The sequence below is a fragment of the Molossus molossus genome, unplaced genomic scaffold, assembly GCF_014108415.1.
Source record: "Molossus molossus isolate mMolMol1 unplaced genomic scaffold, mMolMol1.p scaffold_m16_p_2, whole genome shotgun sequence".
Lineage (NCBI taxonomy): Eukaryota > Metazoa > Chordata > Mammalia > Chiroptera > Molossidae > Molossus > Molossus molossus.
The window spans coordinates 135,035,724-135,056,290 of NW_023425355.1; the positions used below are offsets into that span (position 1 = coordinate 135,035,724).

Here is a 20,567-nt window from a genome sequence, read left to right on the forward strand (position 1 = left end):
GTCTCTCTCTCTGTTTCGAACCCCCACCTACCACACATACCACATGCATGTTCTTTCTCCCCACGATACATGTCTGTGGTGTGGATAGTTGTGTCTGTACTTGAACCAGCTGTAAGTCAGGGAGGGCCTCCCAGTTAGGCCACACTGGGTGAGCGAGATGCTATAATCTTGAGTGTCTTCTGGTTAAGTGAACTGTGGTCCTGGCTTTTATCTTGATTTGCCTGAGTGGTGCTGTGTAAGCAGCCAGGGATCCTGCTAATGGATCCCCTGGGAACAGAGGGAAAAGAACAGAAGTGGATTTGTTGAACCCCTGGGGGGACCTTTGAAATGGCAAAAGAGCAGCCTGAAATCTAATCAGCTTTTGCTTATCAGGCCTGAGTTCTAGTATGTTGAAAGGGTGATGATTAGTGAGAAAAAGGCTGGGATAGCTTATCTTTTCCTTTGCACATTGGAGAAAAATTTCCTTTGCCTTGCTAGCATTAGAAGCAGACCATTATTTTTACTCTACCACATCACATCAGCTTTCATTAAAAATCAACAGCAGCAAATACAAAGCCCCATCCATGGAAAACCGTTTAAGGCAACACTGTGCTCCAGCGCTTCGGGGTGGGGATTTTCCTTTTGCACCAACGGATCGGTTTCTCATATCCATGCCTTTCTGACCCAGCAGCTTTTAAAAGACCAAGAAGCATTGCTCTGCTTTCTACTGCCTCTCTCTGAGAGACCAGGGCTGCCGTGCCTCTAGCCATGTCCCAGAGAGCATATTTGAGACAAGTCAGCTTAATTTGCCTGCATGCCTAAGAAGCCTCTCTTTAAAATCTAATTTTGAGAGAAGAGCTGTATCTAAATATTTTGCTTTTCCCATTTAGGTGAGCGACGGCGGCGCCGGTGCCAGGTGGCGTTCAGCTACCTGCCCCAGAATGACGATGAGCTGGAGCTGAAAGTTGGTGACATCATAGAGGTGGTAGGAGAGGTAAGTGTGACAGGCAGGTGGGTGTGGATGTTAAAACTCAAAGAGACCTTAAGCATCCTGTAGTTGAGTCTTTACTCAGAGGAAAAGGGTTCCCAGAGAGGAATGTCACCGAGCCTGCTGGGGGCAGATGTGGGCCACTTAAAACCATTGTTTTATTTTTTTTTATTTTTAATCCTCACCCGAGGATATATCTTCAGATAGAGTGGGAGGGGTAGAGAGAGAGAAACATTGACTGGTTGCCTCCCACATGACCCCCGACCAGGGCCTGGGAAGAACTGCAACCGAGGTATGTGCCCTTGACCAGAATCAAACCTGCGACTCATTGATCCGCAGGCTGATGCTCTACCGCTGAGCCAAACCGGCCAGGGTCCATTGTTTTTCTAACACGGTGCGCTAGGTGCCTCTGAAATTCCATCCCAGTGCCACAGCTTTTCTCCTCTTTTTCAGTTGCTAGTAGCCTCTGGATATCCACAAGTGCTCCTGATCCACCTCTAGAGGATGGATTCAGTATTCATTGTGGGGGACACTGTGCGTTCAGAGGGAAGGAAAACAAGTGACGTTCATGGAGGACCTAGTGTGTGCCACGTGTGACAAGGTTCTTTATGCACTGGCCCATTGGCTTATCACAACCACTTTCTTCTGTAGAGGAGGAATGAGGCTCAGGAGACTCTAGAAGAGGCAGGGCTGAGGGTTGAAGCCAGGTCCACTTGGCTGGAGATCGTGTACTTCCCATTGCACCACTGTTCCTGTTCCTGCTTGGTCCTGGCTGCTCGGAGACAGCCCTGCTGGCCAAGTGTCCTACCAGACCGTGGCACGGGCTTCTCAGGCTCCACTCCCTTGGGCCTGGGAAATCCTGGGCTTTGGACTTAGAACCCGATCATTCATTCTGATTTCATTGCATGTTATCTGTATATAGAAATATAGCTTTCCAATTGCTTTGGTTTCCTGACTACCACTGGACCTTACAGAAACCCATGATTTACAAAAAAGGAAGCTAGAAGTCAAGGAGGAGATGAAATAAACTATGACGTGAGTAGGGCTGATGCTAGCAGCCAGATTCCCTGACTCCCATACAAACATAAGGTGAGCATGTGTCAAAGCTTTATTTAATGAGGGGATCTGTAAGATGGTAAGGGTGGCTCAAAGAGAACTGTGAAAGAACAAAGTATTTATAATCACCGAAAGAGAAAATACGTAAGATTGCTAAGTTAGATGCAAAACTACATAATATCCTATAGGGCAATGAGGCTGTAACCACTGAGGCCATCTTTTTTAGGGGTTAAATTACTTCCATCTCTGCTGGTCAAAATTTATTTTCATTGCCGTGTGACAAGAATCATTTTACATTGCTTTCAGTTTTCTACCAGTTAACATCCCCACTAACAGAGTTGTAAACTAACCTCATGAACAGTACATAGTGTGTCAAATGAGATACAGTATGTGTCCCTGGAGAATTAGTTAGTAAGGTTCCCTGTGTGGCACTGGGAAGACATGCAGTAACCCCTTTGCCTATTCCTAAGTTTTGGATAATAATAATTTGTATTACTATGTCATTCATTCATCTTTTTTTTTTATTCTCACCCGAGGACATTCCTCCATATTTTGTTCAGACAGAGTTGGGGGGGGGGGAAGAGAGACAGAGAGAGAGAGAGAGAGAGAGAGAGAGAGAGAGAGAGAGAGAGAAAGATCGACGTGAAAGGGACACATCGAGTGGCTACCCAACCAGGGCTGGGGACAAACTGCAACCAAGGTACATGCCCTTAGCGGGAACTGAACCCAGGTCTCTCTGGACTGCAGGCTGACGCTCTAACCGCTGAGCCAAACCGGCCAGGGCTCATTCATCATTTTTTATCCCTGGTATCAAACAGGACACATATGAGATTTGTTGAAAGTTGAATGAGTGAAAAATGGACAAGAGTAGAAATTTATGCCAATGGCAGAAGGACATGTTTCTTAAGACTGAAACCATAGAAGAAATTCTAGAGGAAAAAAACAAATAGCATAACTAATTTAAAAAAATAGAATTGTCCTGGCCAGTGTGGCTCAGTTGGTTGGGCATTGTCCCATGCACCCAAAGGTCGCTGGTTCGATTCCTGGGTCAGGGCATATGCCAGGGTTGTAGGCTTGATCCAGGTAGGGGGCATGCAGGAAGCAACCAATCGATGTTTCACTCTCACATCAGTGTTTCTCTCTCTCTCTTTCTCTCTCTCTATCCCCCCCTCTCTAAAAATCAATAAAATTATTTTTAAAAGATTTAAAAGTTTGGTATGATTTGAAGGCAATTTAGCTAAACAAAGAGAACAACAAATAGGAAAAATTTTGTAGTAAATTATGGAGAAAAGTTATTATGTTTTTAGCATCTGAGAATATATTAGGAAGCTGCTTCAACAGTGATAAATGATAGGTAAATCTGCCATAAACACAAATCCCACTAGGGGAAATTAAAATCTTAACCATGAGAAAAATATTCCACCATGCTATTAATTAAATAAATACAAATGAACACAATAATGGGCCTCTGCTTTTGAAAATTCTAACAAACAATTTAGTGTTAAGATAGTTGTCAATGCTCAGAAAAAGTGGTGACTTTGTATATAATTATGAAGCTATTTAGCAAGGTATGTCAAGATCTATAAAAATCTGAATTAATACACTCTGACCCACTAATCTCACTCCTAGGAATTCATCCATAGAAAATGGTTAACAGAAAAAAATGTGTGAAATGTATTCATTGTAGCAGTGCATGTGATAATGAAAAATAATCAAGAAAGTGAGTAGTTATGTAAATTGTTATATTATCCAGCTAGAAGATTGTGAAGCCATTCAGATGGTAAACAGAGAGGTCCTTAAATCTGTATTTATGACAATACTGTGCACTGTAATTATCTGTTATATTCTGCTAACCTGAGAGCTCTTTAGGAACAGGGATTTAGTTTTTTGTTTTGTTGTTGTTAATTCTCACCCGAAGATATTTTCCATTGATTTGGTTTTTAAAGAGAGAATGGAATGCGGGGGGAGGGGGAGACATTGATGGGAGAGAGACACATTGATTGGTTGTCTCCCACACGACCCCAACCTGTAGTACTCCAACCTGCAACCCAGATATGTACCCTTGACCAGGAATCAAACCTGAGACTCCTCGGTCCACAGGCAGATGCTCTAACCACTGAGAAAAACTGGCCAGGGATCTAGTTTTTATCTATTTTTATATTCGTGGTACCTGGAATAGTACCTAAAATTTAATACATACCATAATAAAGGCTTGATGAATAAAGTAAGTTAATAAATGGAAATATGAAAATATTTTTTCACAAAATGAATGAACAGATTAGAATACAAAATTGCATATACGAGGATCTAGTCATATAAAATATGTTTCCATGCACATGACCAAAGATTAAAAGGGCTCAAGAATTGAAAATGGTTCTGTCAGAGATGGTTTTTCTTTTGATGTTGTAATACATGTTTTAAGAAATAGAGATCAAGCCCTGGCCGGTTTGGTTCAGCGGTTAGAGTGTCGGCCTGCGGTCCAGAGAGACCCGGGTTCGGTTCCCTCTAAGGGCATGTACCTTAGTTGCAGTTTGTCCCCGGCCCTGGTTGGTCGTGCAGGTGGCAGCCACTCGATGTGTCCCTTTCACGTCCATGTTTCTCTCTCTCTCTTCCTCTTTCTCTCTCCCACTCTATCTGAACAAAAAATGGAAAAAAAATGTCCTCGGGTGAGGATAAAAGAAATAGAGATCAAGATAAGGAAAATTGTTAATACATTTCTGGGAAATATTGCCCACTCTCACCTACCTGTTGGCTGCAGGGAAAGTGAACATGGATGGCTAGAGAAGAGTGATCGCAGGGGATCGCAGGGCTGTTCTCCTCACCTGGATGACATAGAACTTCACCACCAGCTGTAATTACAGCTGGCTTTCCACCCCCTATCAATCAATGCTAGGCTTCATTCTTGACTTTCTTCAAGTAGGAAAAATGAAAAATGGCTATGTAGCCTATGCTATTTATGTATAACAAAACATGTAGTTTGGCCTTTTAATCCATACTTTTATTTATTTTTATTTTTATTTTTTCCCCTTTATTGATTTGAGAGAAGGAAGAAGGGAGAGGGAGACAGAGATAGAAACATCGATGAGAGAGAACATAGACTGGCTGCCTCCTGCATGCCCCCCACTGGGGATCAGACCCACAACCTGGGCATGTGCCCTGACTGGAATCGAACCGGCAACCTCTTGGTGCATGGGTTGATGCTCAACCACTGAGCCACACCGGCCGGGCTTAATCCATACTTTATATCATCAAAAATTAATTTTCCTATTCTAATTTAATGTAAAGTTATGGATTTGGGGCCATTCTCACTGTATAATATAAAATCTGCCCTTTTCTCTTATAAAGGATGTTGTATAAATGCCAATGGGTCATTGTTTTCTAATTCCACTGAAAACAAAACCCTAAAATCTCAGGGACTGATTGAGATAAGACAATAGCAATAGCTTTGCAATACTGTAGACTCAATATATTGGTCAATAAAAATATAACATATTATAGTGTGTATGTGTGTGTGTATATATATGCATACTATATGTTATGTTCTTATTGATTGGTTAATAGGTTGATTCTATTGTAATAAACATACACAAGTGCACATATTGTGAAGCAACTGGAGTATGTAAACTGCCACCCCTAATCTCCCTGTTGTCTTGTCCACACTTAATTTGGCAGATTTTTAAATCTTCAGATCATTACCATTATCCCTTCACACCACTATCTCTTTCTCTTCACACTCACATATTTTTGAGCTATTTAACCAATTCGTGGGCTAGCCATAAGGGCAGCAGGATTAAGCACATTTGGGTAGACACAGCCCTGACCCTCACTGGGCAGGAGTCGACTACCAGCCTTGCGTACTCAGCCTGGATGGGCCCCTGCAGCATGACTTAGAGAAGGGATGGAGAGTGCATAGCAGTCCGGGGGTAGGTGGAGTTGGCAAGGGCAAGTTGCTCAAGAAAGCCCTCGCCATGCTGGAGAGCAGTAAGTGATTCTGCGCTCTTCATTAGCTTCATCACTGTGAACCTAAAGAAACTGGTTGCCAATTCAAAAGGAAAAATAGCAGGCTGAATTCCTGGGTAGATATTTTTAAAGAGGTCATTGTAAATACACATTTCTGTCATTTTGTCTAAAGTGGAGAAAACTGATAAATGCAGGTGAAGTTTTATAAGAACAGAGATGGCATATGGAAAAGGTTACCAGGAGAAATAGCATCTGAGAGCCTCTGGAGTTTCAAAACTGGCTTGTTGGCCTATATTTTGGAAAAGGTCGTTGAAGCCTCTTTGTTTTCCTGTCTGTTTCACCTAGAGCCTGGGAAATGAGCCGCTTTTCCTTTTGTATTGGATGAGCTTGGTCTCAACCAGTTTCTTAGTCGGGACCCAAGGGATGGTCAGAGATTCTTGCTTTTATTTGTTCTTTGTGGTTAGTTTTTGAGGTATTTCTCAGTGGTACCTAGTCAGGCTGGCTGGAGACCAGTGGCTTCAGTTTCAGACTTAAAGCCTAACCTGGCCTTGTAGTTTGCAGAGAAGTAACATGCACTTCCAAGTAACCTACGCATGGTAACCTTCCTTCTCACTCTCATAGCAGGAGATTTGGTTCTCTTATCTAGAGCTAAATAGGTTATTGAAATCCTTCAACACTTTAACTCATCAGATAGCCTCTGTCAGTTTGGATGGGTAGTTCTGATATTGTGATTTATAATAAGAAATATATAGTTGGTCTTTAGCCCGTGGTTCTGGCACAGAGCTCCTAAAATCCTTGGAATTCCCTAAGTGAAGAGAGTGAACAAGATGTCTTTTGTTATGTTAATGAGACGACTTTTTAAAAAATCCTCACCTGAGTATATTTTTCCATTAACTTTGAGATAGAGTAAGAGGGAGGGAGAGAGAGAGAGAAACATCAATATGAGAGAGACAGATCTATTGGTTGCCTACTGCATGACCCCATCCAGGGCCGTGCCCTTGACCTGAATCGAACTCGTGACTCTCCAGTCTGCGGGCCGACACTCTAACCGCTGAGCCAGATCAGCCAGGGCAGGAGATGACTTTTAGAAGCACCATAGGATGAAGGTTGCCAGTGGAGCCAGTCATGTGATTAGACTGTTGGAGCTTTCAGCCCCCTATCCTCACCCCATAGTCAGGGAAGGTAAGATATACACAACTAAGAATGTAACTAATAATCCAAGATGTTATTAGAGTGGTAAACGATGGCATTGACAAATGAGAGAGGGATTTTAAAAACGAAGATTCTCAGTGAGGGAGAAGTGGATGCTTCCTAGAGTAGTTGACATTTGAACAGGTCATGTGGAAGGTGAGAAGTACTTGGATGAATTCAGTATGCACAGGCTGTATTATGTAAGGTGCTGGGCTGGTCTATAGGAAGGGCAGGATGTTAGTACAACCTTGCCTTGAAGTTGGATATGACCTATGAACCTTCGGGGGCAGGTGTGGAGTATAGGAAGCAGGAGCTGGCAGATGCAGTTAAATTTGGTTGAGAAAAAAGTTATAGTGTTGCCCACACTGACCTTTTAAAGAACTACCCCAGCTTATTTATTTATTTATTTATTTATTTATTCCTCACCCTAGGATATATATTTTTTTTCTATTATCAGATAGAGTGGGAGGGAGGGAGAGAGAGAGCGACAGAGAGAAACATCGATGTGATAGAGTCACATCAATGGGTTGCCTCCCACATGACCCAACCATGGCTGGGGACGAACTGCAACCAGGGTACCTTCCCTTGACCGGAATTGAACCCACCATTCATTGGTCCACAGGCCGGCACTCTAACCACTGAGAAAACCTTCCAGGGTAAGAACTACCCCATTTAAAGGTTTCTTATATCTGGCTTTCTAAAATCATCACAGCCCCATAGATAGTTTTCTCACCTGGGAATACTGACTGGAAAAAACTTCAGGATCTTGATTCATTCAAAAGATTAATTTGCTGGCTTGACTTGACTTACTACTGGCACATATTTTCAAGTTGGAATGATAAGAAGTTCTTAGCATAGAGTCATTTAGGAATTTGGGGACCTGTAGACTAACCTGTAGCGGTTTTGAAGAACAGGACTTCCAAGCATGGCTGAAGGATGTCTGTAAAAGCCCTACCAGAAAACCCTTCCACTATGAAGGAAAATCATGGATGTTGCTCTGTCTCATTGGGAAACATTTGCTTAAGTCTTAAATGGCAATTGGATAGGTTTTCTTAAATCATTTCCCTTTAAATTACTCTACACATTTCTCTATTGAGGGGCCCCTGTCGCGCAGAATAGGCTTATTCTCAGAAGAATGAGGAGAGGGAAGAGAAATCAGCATCCTGTGTGTATGGAATATTCTGATCCTGCCAGAAAGAGGTAATCAGACAGTGAACTACACAGGAATTGGAGGAAAATATTGGCCCAGGCATTTAGGACCTAGATAATGCTTGTTTGTATTTGGCACAACCAGCTTTCCATGTCCCCAAGTCAACAAGGATGGTTATTTAAAGCAACTAAAAGGGAAAATAATGACTTTAGGAAGTGGTTCCCTTAAAAATATATTTATTTTACTAATTCCACTAATAGAAAAAGATGTTTTCTAGAAACAGTTTTTTTTTTTTTCCACCACTATTCCAAAGGTAAACTATATCTTAGCACATTTACAGGAGTTCTAGAAAAGGCAAAATCGCCCTGGCTGGTTTTGCTAAGAGCTTAGAGCGTTGGCTATGGTCCAGAGAGACCCGGGTTCGGTTCCCTCTAAGGGCACGTACCTCGGTTGCATTTGTCCCCAGCCCTGGTTAGGTTGTGCGGGTGGCAACCACTCGATGTGTCCCTTTCACGTCGATGTTTCTCCCTCTCCCTCTCCCTCTCCCTCTCCCTCTCCCTCCCACTCTATCTGAACAAAAAATGGAAAAATGTCCTCCGGTGAGGAATAAAAAAAAAAGGCAAAATCAATCACAGATGATAGAAATCAGATTAGTGGTTGCTTGGAGATAGATTGACTGGAATGGGACACAAGGGAATTTTCTAGAGTGATAGAAATGCTCTGTTTATAGAGGTATGGGTTACACAGGTATATGCATTTGTGAAAATTGATCGACTTGTACTGTTAAGATCTGTGCGTTTATATGAATTATACCTCAACTAAAAAAACTTTAACGATCCATCTTAATATCCATCTTAATATTTCTCTAGTATTTTTAAATTTTCAAAATATTTTCTTTTCTCACAGGTAAGGTTAAAGGCCACTATTGAAATTCTCATTTAATTATTTCTGGATAAAATTTTATTGAGATAAGTGACATATATTGTGTTAGTTTTAGCTGTACAACATAATGGTTTCATACATGTACATATTGCAAAATGAGTATCACAGTGAGTTTAGTTAACATCCATCACCACACAGTTAAAAAATTTTTTCTCGTGATGAGAACTTTTAAGATCTCTCTTAGCAACTTTCAAATATACAATACAGTTTTGTTAACTATTACCACCATTATAATCCCAGAACTTAGTTATCTTATAACTGGAAGTCTGTACCTTTTGGTCATCTTCATTCATTTTGCCCACCCCTACCCCTTGCCTCTGACAGCCACCAAACCAATCTGTTCACTGTACCTATGAGTTTAGTTTGTTTTTCTTTTTAGATTCCTCATATAAGTGAGATCATACAGTATTTGTCTTTCTCTGACTTATTTCACTTAGCATAATGCCCTCAAGGAACTAGAAAAGAACAAATGCAACCCAGAGTTAGTGGAAGGAAGGGAATAACAAAGATCAGAGGAGAAATAAGTAGAACAGAGACTAAAAAGACAATAGAAAAGATCAATGAAACCAAGAGCTGTTTCTTGTTTAAAGATAAATAATATAGACAGATCTTTAGCTAGACTCACCAAGAGAAAAAGAGAGAAACCTCAAATAAAATCAGAAATGAGAGAGGAGAGGTTAGAATTGATACCACAGAAATACAAAGGATCCTAGGAGACTACTATGAACAATCATATACCAGCAAATCGGACAGCCTAGAAAGAATGGATACGTTCCTAGAAACATGCAATCTACCAAGTCTGAATACATTTTGAGGAAAATTTTAGTGATGTTAAGCTGTGATCCTTTCCTTAAAGCTTGACTTGTCCATTTTTCTTTCTGGGAAGAATGGTAAAACCGCTCTTGAAACAATCAACCTGACTTCATTTACCTGTGTGCCTCTTTCTCCCCCATGCTTTCCTCACATGCAACCCTCCAGTGTGTTTCTGACTAAGGTTTGGGTATTAATGGTTAATTGGGTGTAAAAAGCTATAGCAGCCCTTAAAATGGATTTTCTATCTTGTTGCTTGTGCCCTGAGGTAGACTTTAAACTTGGTGAATCTGTTCCCCTTCTCAGTACAGTTGACAGGTAAAACTTCAACAATGGTTGCGTTGAAGATGGAGCTGTTCTGAATACCTAGGTACCCCTGACAGCACACTCATCCTCGCATTCAACAAGTCCTCTTTAATGCCTTACACATGTAGCTGTTGTTTGTAAGATTGAATGGAGGTGGGGGTGTTGAAATTCACTCTGCTGCTTCCCCAGCTTCCAACAGGGCTAAGAGTTAGAAACTACCTCCTTGGACCCTGAACCCACTTAGATGCTGGTGATTGTGAAGACATGGGCATTGCAGGGCATGCAGACACAAACTATTTAAGTGGTTTTACAATCTTTATTGAACACTACCATGTGTAAGCTGCCCTGGTCCCAGCTCTAGGCCAAAGGTGGGGTTCTGTCTTGGGACACAGCCATGGGCTCCAAAGCTGGCTGGGTTGGCCACAGGGGGACATTGAGGGTGGGTTGGGGGCCAGTTTTCAGCCTAGAGCCAAGGCCTGCAGAAGACTGTTGATGAGTGTATGTTGCTGGAGAACATGGGTATGGAGAACGTGGGTATCTGCCCCCTTTCCTTGGGGCAGAAATTGTAAGCCCTTGGTAATATCCATAACTTCCACTTCATTACAAAAGGACACATTTCTTTCTTTCTTTTAAATATAGAAATATAAACATAAGCAAGCTTTTTTTTTCCTAAGCAGGGAGTGTTCATTTCTTTGTTGCAGAAGCTTCTCAATCAATCTGTCCTGAGGCCCTAGGGCAGTGTAGGATACGTGCTCAAATTGGTAGAATTGGCCCTGGCCGGTTTGGCTCGGTGGTTAGAGCGTTGACCTGTGGTCCAGAGAGACCCGGGTTCGGTTCCCGCTAAGGGCACGTACCTCGGTTGCAGTTTGTCCCCGGCCCTGGTTGGGTCGTGCGGGTGGCAGCCACTCGATGTGTCCCTTTCATGTTGATGTTTCTCTCTCCCTCCCACTCCAACTGAACAAAAAATGGAAAAATGTCCTCGGGTGAGGATAAAAAAAAAAATTGGTGGGATTGGGTGGGATATACAGACCTAGGTTTGACAGTACCGAATTGAGAACAGTGGCCAATATAGAGAGGATCTTTTGGTCTCCTTTGCTCCTCACAGGAAGGAAAAATCCTTTTGTGAAGGAATCAGGGCTTTGTAGGCTTCCATGGAGGATTTCCCCCAATGATTTCCCTGCTATTCATTCATTCATTCTTGTATTCATGTATTTATTTATTCAGTGTGCAAGGTACTATGCTTTACTCTTTGGATAAATGAATGAATGAGTGAATGAATGAATGAATGAATGAATGAATGTAATTATTCTGGGCTTTAGTGTCCTCATCTTTATACAAGTTGAACTAGAATATCGCTGAAGAGGGCTAGTGCAAGGCTGAGGATCATTTTTCTCATATCTCCAGCCTGAATCTCACAACCAAAGCAGCAGGCTATAGGAAGAAATAGTACTGAACAGCTCTCATTGGTACGGGGGCCAGACCGCCCCTCCCCACCACGGCGCCTGCAATGGGAAGTGTACCCACCAGGGGATGAGCAGTGTTTTTATTGCCTGCCCCTCCACTCACTGAGTGGCTAATGATAGATCTCTGCCGTTTCCCTGCTGGCCACTCCTCTCAGACTGTGCTGTGACAGTGATACAGGCATCTGGGGGTATGGTGAGGTGAAGACACCCCTGTTTTCCCAGCAGGCAGCCCACCGATCCTGCATATCAGGAGCACTTCTTTCAGGGATCTTGGGCTTGAGCCGCTTATTACTGGAAACAGAAACGTTTTAGATACTGTCAAACTGAATTAAATGGAATTGGCCCAGCTGCCCTGTGCTTTGGGGATTATCCCAGGGACTGCTCATTTGTGGTCCGTGCCCTTGGTTTTTCCCTCCTGTCCTGTGATTACAGGAGAACGAAGGTCATTTTATGGTTCCTTATTCAGGACAAGCACAAAGGACCACATGCTACAAATCCTGTGACTATTTATATTCAGGCTCATGGAGAATCTTCCTAACCATCCTAATCCTATAAAAAGCTCCTTGAAAGAATAATACATAGCAGTTGACTTGGCATAGAAACATGGAATGATCTCAACTAAAATGCTGTTAAATGCCACGATTTGGTATTGAATAGTCATTGGGACCGTTGTACGTGGATGTTGTTGTCTGGATTCTTTCCTGTAGGTTCTGTGATCATGCAGATATAATCACCACTTTGCAAGTCTATATTCCATAAGTTCCCTAATAAGTGCTTTAAACACCAATCTGATTGTCCGAATTGCACAGGCTCTGTCAGCTTCCCCCTTTCCTGAATGCCTCACACCCTTCCTGCTTGTATCTGTCATGTCTACTCTAAGAGGCCAAACTTAATTTTTATTTATTTTTTTCTCAAAGCCTTCCTTTAGCATCCCAAATCTCAGTGACCTTGAGTTTGGATAACAGGTTTGATTTGTGCCGAGTCCTGGCATTTTCTCATCTATTTACTTTGCATTGTTCGTTTTTAGTCACAGACATGTTCTCCCCTCTTTAAACCATGTGCCTTTTCTACCTTGGTGGTACATCAACTTCTTGGAGGAAGAAAAGCACATGTCCTGTATGGTTCTGTGTTCCTAGCCCCTTGTGTAGAATCATAGAACACGCGTCTCTAACACTGAACAAGTATATTAATTGTCCTCATTGTACAGATAGGAAAACCAGGGTTCCGTTTGGTAGGAAATTTGAAGAAAGTCATACAACTGCTAAGTTTCAGGATAGAATATGAACTGGCTTTTCACTCAATATTCTTTTTATTTTTGTTTTGATTATTTTAGCTTTTAAATTGTATTTATTGATTTGAGTAGGTAATGTATGCAAATAGTAAAATAAAATAAAAATCCAAAGGTTCTAGGTCTCTTTCTGTTCTACCACACCGCTGGTAAGTTAATACTTGCTTGTTCTCAAAATGCCCTGATATTTTCCTCCATGAACCCAGCTTGCTGTTCTTACTTCTGGTGTTCTGTTAGTGGCTCCATGACAAAATCTTGGGATGACTTTTTTTACCCTTCTGTTGCTTGTCCAGTTAATTGGTCTCTAAAGACCAGCTCATACCTCAAGGGGCCTTCAAATTTATACCTGCCTTCTCCATTCTCACCGGTCCCCCAGATCCAGCCTTCACTCCTCCACCCAGATGACTGCAGTCTGGCTGCCCTCCCTGCCTCCTTTCACCCCCTTTCAGTTCATCTCAGGGTAGTCTAGAACCCTTCAGAAACTACAGGGAGTCCTTCTACCTTCCCATTGAATTCTTAGCTCGGGAATTCTTAACTATTTTTGTTATCCTGTTTAGTTAGTTTAGATAGTCTGGGAAGCCATTTTCAGTCTTTTTTTTTTTTTTATCCTCACCCGAGGACATTTTTCCATTTTTTGTTCAGATAGAGTGGGAGGGATGGGAGGGAGAGAGAGGAAGAGAGAGAGAGAGAAACATCGATGTGAAAGGGACACATCGAGTGGCTGCCACCCACATGACTAACCAGGGCCGGGGACAAACTGCAACAGAGGTACGCGCCCTTAGCGGGAACCGAACCCGGGTCTCTCTGGACCGCAGGCCGACACTTTAACCGCTGAGCCAAACTGGCCAGGGCCATTTTCAGTCTTTAAATAATAGTTTTAAATACATAAAATAAAACACATAAGATTATAAAGAGAACCATTTATATTGAAGTAGCTTTCAAATAATTTTAAAAGCAAATTGTGATATAGTAATGTATGTGGAATTCCTTATTATATGTAATAAGTAATTCCTCATTAATACATTAAATAACAAGGTCTCCAAGTAGGTGTGATAACTACAACCACTTCAAAGTAGTGATGAGTGCAAATGATAGATTGAGATACTCAACAGCATCTATGATGTGACATGATTTGTTTGTGATCTGTGATTTGTTTGGTGACGAGTCACAGGTCCTTCTACTGTTACTGTGGTGTGTTACCTATCTTTGTAATCAAAGGACATGCCAAATTTCAGTTTGAGGTTAGTGAAAATCATTCTTTTCCACTTGTGTTGTGGCCCCCAGGTTAAACCCTTCTTCCTGAGTCTGAATCTCAAGGCTCCATGAGGTCTGCTTTCTAGTTCTCTGTTGAAGCGTAAGCTTTGGGTCCATTGGCTGTGTCTGTGTGGGCTCTGCACCCTGCACCACACAGATGGGAGAGGAAACTGGGAAACATCCCATCTAACCTTATCCATGTCTCTCTGTTCTGTTCGCATCTCGCAGGTAGAAGAAGGATGGTGGGAAGGTGTTCTCAATGGAAAGACTGGAATGTTTCCTTCCAACTTCATCAAGGAGCTTTCGGGGGAGTCGGATGACCTCAGCATTTCCCAGGATGAGCAGCTCTCCAAGTCAAGTAAGGATGTCCCCTCCACCACGTAGAAAGGGGTGGGGACACCAGTGGGTGCTGCTTCTACCTCCCCTCTCCTCTAGTGTATGCCAAGCAGCTGTGACAAAAGCTCACGAGTATAATTTGGTTATGCTGCCTTAACCCATGAGGTTCAGTATGTTTATCATTGTACAGGTATGACTTGCACACCTTATGTGTGTGCAGATGCACACACTGTACGTCTCTGGATAGGTGACTGTCAACCTTCATGCCATGGTAATACTTCCTCACAGGTAGCCCATGTTGTTGTGCCTTCATATACTTCTAAAGTGTCACTCACTTCAAAGTTAATTATTTTTAAATGAAGCAAATGAGATTGCTATATTTCTCAGCATCCCTCGAAGAACGTGGAGAAGGATGGCACAAACATACATGAATCAGTGGTGAGAAATGCTGTGTTGGGGACGAGTGCATGCCAAGTCCTTTAAGAGTATGACAAGACAGCTGAGAGCCTAGCCCTGTGTTGGGTGAGCATGCATGTCCCTTTGCAATGGTGAGAACGAATCCAGGTCTTTCTTTCCCCAGGGCCTGAAGCTCTCCTCCCTCCAGCTTCTCTGCTGCCCTTTCCAGCTCACGGAGCAAAAGGTCAGGCCCGGGAAGCTTTGTTCTCCCAGTCGCTAACCCAACTTCCTGCGTGGGCGTCTGTATCTCTTGTGCCGTCTTGAGCCAAGGTCATGGGCATGAATGTTGTAAGAGGCTTGACTGTGTCATAGTGGTGAGACACTACCTGGTATTGTAGACTTTCCTTCCTGACAAGAGGAGGACAGCTATATCCTGTCAGAAGAATTCTTAAACAGCTTTCTTTTCCACTTGGAAAAATCTGACTTGAGTGGTATTCTCAAGTTTTGTTTCTTTTGATTAACCAGTAGCGTAATTGGACAAGTTCCCAATATGGAGGTAAAGCCATTTCCAGAGGGTTGGTCGGGCGACCTTCTTCACTTGGTGTCTCAGCAGCCCATCATCCATAGAAGCAACAGTGGCTTTGCTCAGTGGCTTTAGCTACACCCTTTCTCTCTACTTCCAAAGCCTGGGACCATTCACCTCTGAACCCCATTTCTGTCCTGGAATCTATAGTAGGAAGGATGGGAAGTGATTTTGGAGCAAATGAAGCATCTTGGAACTCCTGCTGCCTTTTCTAGCTTGAGGAGTGGGGGTTCTCTGTTCACATGGCCCAACCAATGAGTATGACCAGGAGAGCAGAAAGTGTCTGTGATCCCATGATAGTGGGAGTTGCTATAGCTCCCAAATTACACATTAGAATTTCTAACTACCTGGTGCTTCCTCTGTATACTGGAATAGTATTGTACCTGGGAGTCGGGTCCTATAATAACAATACTATACTTCAGGGATGTTGTAGATTAAATGGGCTTTTTTGGAGAGAGGACCAAATTGGGTCATTATAGCACTATTCCCATGGGGAAATGCATTATGAGTTCCAATAGCTATAATGTATATAAACCACCTCACTCATAGAAGGCCCTCTATTAATGGCCTCTCTCATTGTTAATCCATCTCTCTATCTGTCTGTCCAAATCTGTTCATCCTTCCTTCTCTCTTCCCTTCTTTCCTCCTTTTCTTCTTGGGACATAATCAGTTTGTATTTTGAGGTAGCTTAAACACCGATTGTTACCATGTTCTCTTAAACGTTGTCTGCACTTGGAAATTCCTTCAGGATTCCTCTACTGATATAGAAAGGGAGATCTGGGGAGGTGTTGGACAACCTTTTTGGGAGAACCCTGACCTCTTAGTATCCTGACATGGTAGCTAGGCTCTCAGAGCTGGAGGGTCAGAGAAGTAATGCCTCTTGTATTTTTTAAACTATTGAAATAAATTCTCCTCTTGCTCCAGGTCAATAATAGGGACATTTGACCCTGCTCAGCTCCAAGCAGGCAGTGCTGGAACTCCTGGGGCAGGTAGGAGGTTAGGAGGCTGAATGGCGTGGTCTCCCCAGTCGCGGAGCCTTCCTTCACATGCTTGCAAGGGGCTTTTTCTCTTGTAGAGACTGATTTCCCCAACACTTATTCAATTTAAAGCCTTCCATTTCAGGAGCAGGAGAGCCCAATAGTTTCAGCAGCCACATTTAGTTGCCCTGGAATCTGTCCCTTATTGAGGGGATTTTGAGGTCCTGAAGAGGCTTGTTCTTCTAAGAAAGATGGATGCTCCTGGTAAGAACTACATGGCTTTTATAATCTTCCTGTATGTACAGTTAAGGAGAAGAGGGCCTGTCTGTCTCTCTGTTCATCCATATCTATTCATCCATCCCTCCTCTCTCTTCCCTTCTTTCCTCCATTTTTCTCTATTCATGCAACCTTTGTTGTTGTTGTTGTTGTTGTTACCAAGACACTGTATAAGGCACTTAAGATATATAGAGACAAATCAGACAGGATCCCTGCCTTCAGTCCGAGAAAAGGGGTACACCAATCAGCAGAAGTTCAAGAAAGTACCCCAGGTGCTACGTTAGCTGGGTGCCTGAGGAAAAGTGGGATACAAAGACTGAGAAGCCAGCCCTGGCCGGTTTGGCTCAGCGGTTAGAGCATCGGCCTGCGGTCCTGAGAGACCCGGGTTCGGTTCCCGCTAAGGGCACGTACCTCGGTTGCAGTTTGTCCCCGGCCCTGGTTGGTCGTGCGGGTGGCAGCCACTTGATGTGTTCCTTTCACATCGATGTTTCTCTCTCTCGCTGTTCCTCTCTCTCCCTCCCACTCTACCTGAACAAAAAATGAAAAAATGTCCTCGGGTGAGGATAAAAAAAAAAAAAGACTGAGAAGCCAGTCCCATGGGGATGTGAAGATGATGATGGTCACAAAGGGCTTCATAGAAAAGCAGATGTGATAATGTCCCTATGGCTGGCTAAATTGGAATAATCTGAAAGAAAAAGAAATAGCATCTCTTAGTGTTCTGACAGGTTTTTCAGTAGCCATTTACCCTCTGATGTTAAAATTTATATGATCACATGCAGAAATTACATATGGAACCTCTGATTTTAGAGTGAATCTTCTTATTCCCTACCCTCAGAGAAGGATGTTAGTAGTTCTGATGCAATTTACTTAAATTTTTTTTGAACTATTTATAGATTCACAGGAAGTTACCAAAAAAAACACAAAACTGTTCAGGGAGGTCCTGTGCACCCTCCACCCAGTTTTCCCCAGGGATAATACCCTATATAACTATAAAAATACATATTTACTTTTATTATAGAATTGAGAAAGACTGATGTAGTTAATGCCCCAAAGACATCTAGCTTTTTACTGTGGTATAAACTAATTGTACTTAATCATGGTCTTTGTTAGAGCAGCCTACTTAGCACTCTTCCTAAATTACAGTTACTTTTTACAGAGATTGCTTAATTAATAGAAGGCTCTCCTAATGTTAGTGTCATTTTTGTGACTTTTAGAGATCCTAGAGGCATATAAAAATCCTCTTAATTTAAGGGGTAGCAGACATTAGGGTGGGGTTTTTAAGACAGATAAAAGCTTTATCCTGATACATATGAAGAAAACTTTGTGTACAATGTATCTTTATATGTATCTTTCACACACACACTCACTCCTGTATGTGCACATACTTATTTGGTATTTTTACTGTTCACCTTTCTACTTCCAGAAGGTATTTGAGGATAGTTATTCAGTTGAATTTTGTCAAGCAGTGGGTGAATACAATAGAAGAAACATTGCATTAGATTTATAAGGAATTGTGCCAAGACAGCTTAACACATGATAGGTGTTCACTGAATGCTTGCTGACTCCTTTCTTACCCTGAGGAGAGGCATTTTTATCTTTGAATGACAGGTGCAAATTGCTTGAGCTTGCTTTCCTTTTACCCTGATATATTTTTATGTTATGGTGGTTGGTTATGAAAAATATCTAAACTTTAGATCTTTGATTAGGATAACCTAATCTATCAAGGAAAGTGTTACAACAATTATATTAGTTGATATGTTGTTTTAAACATTTTATCTTGATAAGAAAATTCATTGTTATGTAGTAGAAACTTTTTGCTACATAATTAAAATAGAAAATATCTCTACTTTTCATAGAACTTATAGAACCTTAATAGTGCTTAAAATATTTTAAAAACATTTTTGGTTGTTTTAAGTCTCTTTCCATCACCATTTATCCCCCCTATACCCTCTTCTACATCCTCTGATAAGCTTTGTCTTTTAGAAAATTCCAAACATGTACACAAGTCTAGAGAATTATATAATGAACCTCTGTATGGCCTTCACCCAGCTTCAGCAATTATCAATATGGCCAGTTGGTTGTATTTATACCACTACACAATCCTCTCCTATATTGTTTTGAAGCAAACCCAGATGTCATATAATTTTATCCATAAATATAGTCATGTGCCGCATAGTGACATCTTGGTCAATGAGGGACCACATATCCAACGGTGTTCCCATAAGATTATAATGGAGCTGAATGCAAGGATATGTGGTGCAGGATGATTTTTCTTCTTTGACAGCAGCACTATCTGTGGGCTTGGCAATGGATTCCCTGTCACTCACAGCGCCTCAGTTTGAGTGTACCAATGAGATCCAAGCAGTCAGCCACTGACCTGTTTCAACACAGAGGAGCCTGTCCCCCCAGATCTACATATTCAGAGGGCGCTACACCCTCCCAGGTCTAGCTCGATTGTGTTCAGAGGACATGGCTGTAAATTCTTGAGCACCTAAGATCCTGTACCAGGACACAGGTCCACAGGTGCTACCGTCACCAGTACTCAGTGCCACACTGCCACTTGAGTAAAAGCTTTCTGTGGTAGTGTGGGGCCAGCCTGTCCCTGTGCTTTGGAAACATTTTCCAGTTGTCATGATGCAAAGTATAGATAAGTTTCATTTTTTCCATCAGTTCAATGCCAGAGAGAGCCCTTTTTTGCCAGATAGGGTCCATGGAACCAAAAACAAATTTCCAAAGTCCAAATATTGAATCCTCTCCACGTGAAACACCCTCTTTTTATGGATGCCGCGCATTTCCTGAATCTGACCGCTGCTCCAATATGCGATGGCCAAAACCACGTGGCCATGAGAGTCTCCTGTGTTCCTTTGTCTCTCCATCTTGATTTTCTTCCTCCTGCTGACCCCCAGGCCCCTCTCAGACCACCTTTCATTCCCTCCAGACAGTCACTGTTATGATGATCTCTGCTGTAGCCAGTTTCTCCTCAGTATGTCCAGTCAGTCCAGCCCACACCCCTGTTCATGGAGCAGTATTGACAGCTTCAGTGTTCCGTTTCTGACCCTGTCGGAGAGAAGCAGAGTGGGTGGGACAGTGTGTATGAAGTCTCCAGTCGAGCACAGTAATGCTCTGGGCCTTACATCTCCCCATGCCTCACTCACTGACTCCCCCAGAGCAGCCTCCAGTCCTGCAAGCTCCATTCGCTAAATGCCCTGTACAGGCTACCATTCTTTATTTTTTTTCCCAAATAATTTTTATTTGCTAATTTTGAAAATTACTAACATTTTTCCACCTTTGTATAAGTAATGATCATGGACTTATTATACATTCTAATTGATTTTCACCATTTTTTAAAAAATTAGAGCACATTCTTTATTTTTTTAATTAATTTATTTTTGTTACAGATGTTTCTCCTTTTTCCCCCCAATGATTACCCCCAGCTTTGTTGTCCATGACCTTTGTTCATGCATACATGCATATAAGTTCTGTGGTTTCTCTCTCCCCCACCACCCCCTGTTCTGGAATATACCCTAAGAAGCCTGAAACACCAATCACAAAGAATATATGTACCCCCATGTTCGTAGCAGCACTATTTACAATAGCTAAGATCTGGAAACA

General features: G+C 42.2%; 1 protein-coding gene across 2 annotated transcripts in view; it reads left to right on the plus strand.

Moving 5' to 3' along the window:
- SH3KBP1 (SH3 domain containing kinase binding protein 1) overlaps positions 1-20,567 on the plus strand; it is a 361,419-nt gene that overhangs the window by 189,220 nt on the left and 151,632 nt on the right. For both annotated transcript variants that reach the window (XM_036271031.1, XM_036271032.1), the window contains 2 exons: positions 870-973; positions 14,616-14,745. In XM_036271031.1, the coding sequence (XP_036126924.1) occupies positions 870-973; positions 14,616-14,745 (234 nt within the window). The remainder of the gene's footprint in view (positions 1-869; positions 974-14,615; positions 14,746-20,567) is intronic.